Source organism: Stegastes partitus, unplaced genomic scaffold, assembly GCF_000690725.1.
Source record: "Stegastes partitus isolate 25-593 unplaced genomic scaffold, Stegastes_partitus-1.0.2 Scaffold1502, whole genome shotgun sequence".
In the NCBI taxonomy this organism is placed as follows: Eukaryota; Metazoa; Chordata; class Actinopteri; family Pomacentridae; genus Stegastes; species Stegastes partitus.
In genome coordinates this window covers 146,901-152,250 of record NW_007579233.1, presented here as the reverse complement: position 1 = coordinate 152,250, position 5,350 = coordinate 146,901, and the positions used below count along the sequence as shown (strand labels likewise).

The 5,350-nt window shown below is 38.9% G+C and overlaps 1 protein-coding gene across 1 annotated transcript in view; it reads right to left on the bottom strand.

The window, feature by feature from the left end:
• wdr93 (WD repeat domain 93) overlaps positions 1–2,751 on the bottom strand; it is a 6,285-nt gene extending 3,534 nt beyond the window's left edge. The window contains exons 1-7 of the mRNA XM_008300143.1: positions 2,680–2,751; positions 2,285–2,486; positions 1,291–1,355; positions 1,074–1,152; positions 901–986; positions 500–584; positions 106–219 (exon numbers count right to left, since the gene is read on the bottom strand). Coding sequence (XP_008298365.1) covers positions 106–219; positions 500–584; positions 901–986; positions 1,074–1,152; positions 1,291–1,355; positions 2,285–2,486; positions 2,680–2,751 — 703 coding nt within the window. The remainder of the gene's footprint in view (positions 1–105; positions 220–499; positions 585–900; positions 987–1,073; positions 1,153–1,290; positions 1,356–2,284; positions 2,487–2,679) is intronic.
• Between the last annotated feature and the right edge of the window lie 2,599 nt (positions 2,752–5,350).

Below are 5,350 nucleotides of genomic sequence, written 5' to 3'. Positions count from 1 at the left end.
CAACAGAACTACCAAAGCAGCTGAGTTCTGAAATGCTGATTGCATTTGCAACTTTACTGCACCTTGGGCTTTCATACGTTTCCTTTGTTTTTGCTGTTTCTTTACTGAAAGACGTCTTCTGCCACTGACGACTGCTGTTCATGATAACGTCCAAAGCCACACAGTGTGCCAAATAGTCTGTTGTCTGTGACACTTCAGGTGGACCATCTAATGGCCGTCCTGCAAAACAGCAGCAGCGTATTGACTCGGCTGCGTTCTTAACTTGGAACATCTTATTTGTTTACTTCAATTTGCAACAGTACGAATAGATGGAGCTGGTTTTCATCACAACACAAGAGATACAGTACACAACAGCAGACAGAGACGCATGTAGACACACAAACCTCTGCATGTACACCGTCACCTCCGCATACACACACCCACACGCAACGGATTTCTGTTCTGTTCAATTATAGCACACTGTAGTTGTAACACATTTCTGCTGTGGTTAAAGATATACCTGCTAGAATTTTGGGTGGCTTGATTTTGATCATCACTGCAACTGGAGACCATTTCACATCCACTTCTCCAGATGAGTTTGGGTCCTGTGTAAATAAAAAAAATGAACAAATAAGTTAGGTAGTATTTAAATTATATATATTCTTTTAGAAACAAGGAAGAAAAACTGGAAAAAATGTTTGTCAGCTTGGTCAGTCTATAATACAGACAAAAAGTGAGGAAAATCAGGAAATAATAGCATGCTATATATGTGCCCTTTGACTGGGGTTGAATGGCAAGAAAATTTCAAAAAGACAAACAGCTATACTGTATTATAAAAAGTTTCAATTTTAGCACTTTTTGCACTCCTCTTCAGGCAGTGAGATGTCTAATGGAAAGTCTAGTTAAATTACAATTTCTTACCTGTTTTTGTGATGAAGCCCTTTCTAACTCCTCCAGCCATGCTGCTGATGGGAAGTGATAGACCTCAAGCCAAGCAGCACCATTACCTGATGAGAGGATATGAAATTCACGTGATTCAGTATTTCAATGTAAAGTCTTTAATAAAAATTGCCCAAATGGTCGTCTTTACTTACAGCTGACTGACGCAGCTCCATAATGTCCCCCTTCATGTAGTTCAAACGTCAAACAAATGCTCCTTTTGTTGACATCTTCCTGATATTAAAATGATTTGTAGTCATTTTCTTTTCTTCTCACATACATGATTATATTATTTCACAGTCGAAAACTATATTCTGTTAGTATAAACATGACATTTTATAAAACAACTGTGACTAATGTGATGATACGCACCATGATGTTAATAACACCAAAGAGGTGGATGACATCAGAGTGATGAGCAAAGACTCTGGCAACACCTGCAGTGGACGAGGTCAACAGAGACAACCAGTATGACAACATATTTTTAATAAACAACCTGCTTGTATCAGAATCAGAATCAGAAATAGTTTATCGATCCCGTAGGGGAAATTGCTTTCAGTTGCAGATACTCCAAATCAAAAGTCTTAAAGAAGTAGGAAGTAAAGATATATAATAAATGAAAAGTACTAACATGGAAATAAAATAAAAACTAAAACATACAACACAAATAAATATACAGTCTTGCTGTTATGCGTGTATATAAAATGTAATAATAATAGTACTACTATTTGTGTTGTTGCACATTGAATGGTAATAGCACAATATTAAACAGTGCAAAGTCCACGGTAAACCTTTTCACTCAGAGTGTCTGACACTCAGAGTGAAGAGTTGTACAGTCTGATGGCCACAGGCAGGAATGATTTTCTGTGGTGCTCTGTGGTGCATCTTGGTGCAATAAGTCTTGAACTGAAAGTACTCCTGTAGCTGACCAGCACATCATGGAGTGGGTGTGACGCATTGTCCTAGATGACTGGGAAGTCCAAGAAGCTTGGGCAGCATCCTCCTCTCTGACACCTCCGTCAGAGAGTCCAGCTTCACTCCCACAACATCACCGGCCTTGTAAATCAGTCTGTTGGTGTCAGCTACCCTCAGCCTGCTGCCCCAGCACACCACAGCATACAGGATAGCACGAACTACCACAGACTTATAGAACATCCTGAGCATAATACATTATATACACTTCGATAAATTCCAGTTTGCTGACCCTAAGGGGAAATTCTGAAATACTTTGCAACTTTAGGATCAAGTCAGTGCACTTCAAGCATTTATTAATCTATGAAAATCCAACTGTCTATACAGGTTGAATACAGAAGATAGATGATGCATGAAGACAAGCACGGTGTCTGTTCAGAGCTGCACTACTCACCCATATCATCGACAGTACCAAGCAGATAGGTCATTTCAGCTATTCTGGTCATTTGAACAGATGTAATTTCCAGCCTGTCCTGCAGCCACTCAGAAACACAGGTCAAAGAAGACGCGGACCACACAGACAAGCCTCGGCAGTGACCCAGACAGAGGTACCTGCCATCCTCCGAGCATGCAAGGCAATTGGTGCTCTCTGGAAGCTGATGGACGAAATCATACCCAGTTTTAAAGAGAATTGATATGTTAATTTAAATAATCTATTTTTTAGAATTGGAACAATACAACGTAACAGCTAGTCTTGTCTTCATTTGAAAAGAAATAATACACAGTTAAGAAAGACTTTTGCCAGAAGATTTGTTGAGATCACGACATATCTGTTGTAAAATGCTGTACCTGTGTGACACTGGGTAGTTCCAAAGTAGGTGTTGCCTTCCTCAATTTCTTAATTTTGTCAGCTGCTTCCATTTGTGGTGTACCTTTTGTGGTGTACATGGATATTACGTTAGCAGAAACATGTCAGTTTTACACAATGTAGTTTGAATTTTATGCAGGTCCACAATAGCTAGGAGAGTACTGGTCAGTAATGTGCAGGAGCTGTCATTAAAATGGTCTTTGTTGTCAAGACAGTCCTTATTCCAAGTGGCACCCACCTATGCAAACACTGCATATGCACACCAGTAGTGGAAATACTGAGACCTTCAACTTTAGTAAAAATATCAGCAATACATCATGGATAATCGAAGTCAATTACAATTTTGAAGTAAATGTTTCTAAATTAAATTCAGACTTTAAGTATAGAAACAAAAATCCATGCAAAACTGATTTTAATGAAATACATAACACTTAATAACCCCATTGGGTCTATATAACTAACTCTAAATGTACAGTGAAGCACACAGTCCCTTAGCCTGTGTTGAGAGTTTCATTAATACTGTCTGGGTCTGCTGCAGGAGGAGACACTAGCAGTTCATCTTTACACTTCAGTTTACTGACAAACAGTAAACTCAACTTTTAGTACAGTTTAGACTGCACACAAGAAAATGAAAGAAAGGCAACAGCTTTAAAAGTTTGAAGCTAACAAGCGTGTGCCAAGTGAAAACAAGGTGACAAAACAAGGCAGCTTGTAAGCTAACAGGTGAGTTCCTTCCAGCTAAACCGCCGTACATCCACATTGAACGCAGAAAGGTGGAGTCATAGTGACCGTGGTTCAGTCAGCTGTGAATAAAAATATCTCTTAAAAAAATGTATAAATGTCATTGTTGTTCTTACCTGGTTAGTTTGGCCAAACTTTACAAAGCGCCCTGAAAGATGCTACCATGAGTTGGATGGTTCACGGTCGTCATGACAACAGTTCCGCCATGCGCCGCAAACAGTTGTCACGTGATCAACCAGTGGGTGCGCCGTAACTGCTGGTTCTGAGCATGCGCATTACGGGAATGGGCCAATCAGCAAAAAATTAACGAGTTGATCCAAGAAATAAAACAAAGTATGGTTTTATAAAAACAAACAAAAAAACTCCCCCAAAAAAAAGCCCTGCTGACCTCGTAAACACACACTAGAAACTGTATTTCATATGCAAAAGAAAAACAAAAAAACACAAAAGGCAAACTTTCTTTACTTTGCAGTTACACAATAACTAGGGTTTCCCATGATGTAGTGAGCACCCCTCCTCTCCTCTCTTTTTTTCCTACACATATGCCACAATTGCATGTCACTAACTTTGTGTCTTCTGTCTCCTATAGGTTTGGGTTGGACGTTTTTGCAGGTGTCTCTGGCTGCCGAGCTGTGCATTTCTGATCTGCAGTTACTGACCCCACTGACCTCTATGTCATTCTCTAATGCACTGTTTGTCAGTTTTCTATCTGCAATGTGATGTTGAAAGTGCCTTGAGATGACTGATGTGCTGAAATGGACATATATATATATATATATAAACTGAGTTGAACTGAATTAAAGAAAAAGTTTGAAGTTTCCAATGTAAATAAATGATTTGCTTTACGTTCAAATTTGCACCCCATCTAAACAAGATAACGTTAGGGAAAAGCGATTGAGACAAGGCTAAGATAACTTTCCTCTAGTATCAAATGTAGCTAGTTATCAAATATTTTAACATAGTTGTCTGTGACAGCTGTCATGATGTATTTGCTGGTTGGATATGTGACATGTTCTTGCTCCTATGCTTTAGTGAACCCTGTCAACCATCTCAGATTGCTGTGTCCAAGCATAGACTGTGTATGACACACAGACATGTCAATACTACATATGAGTAGCATCAATTCTTCATTTTCCATTTTTAGAGCGCCACAGTGTTAATTTCTGTTTTGGTGTTGACTCATTGTGGTTAGGATGCTGTCACGAATAAACGACTTCCGATATCTGTTAAACGCGAGCTGTTTGGGACTCATTGCAGGAGATCAATACGTGTGATTGAACACTTTGTTTCTCAGCTCACATCCCACCAAAAAAAATCAGTGGAATCAATAGCGAAATATGACCCAAGCTAATACAGTTGTTTAATGAAGAACTCACAGCAGATCATTTTCCAAACAGTTACCATCACTCATCATTTTACAGGGTGTGTAAGATACGATAGTGAATATTATACCATTGTATTTTGAACAGCTTGTCAGATGTAAATGCTGCATTTTTAATGTTTTCATACAGTTTAGCCAATAAGCTTGGTAAACTGTTGGTAAGTAGATTTCAGTCCAGATTCTCCACTGACTATTCCAAGAAAAGTTCATTGTAGCTCTCTTAATGAAATTAAGAACAGAAAACTCAATCTCCAGAAGCATAAACCTGTCACAGAGGAAACCCAATCTGAAGGTATATTTCTGTTCTTTCATGGTTACAACTGTATATGAGGTCTCAAACCAGTGTGTGCTGGGTACGCCCTCTTTATAACAAGAATGACCGATGTTACAACAAATAAAGGCATCCAGTTTTGTGCTGAACTGCACGCAAAAGACGCTGCAATTAAAGTAAAAACATGAACGATGATCTGCATTACCTGCGGAGAAAATTCAAAGAGCAATTTACAAAAAAAAGCATAAAACCTCTCAGG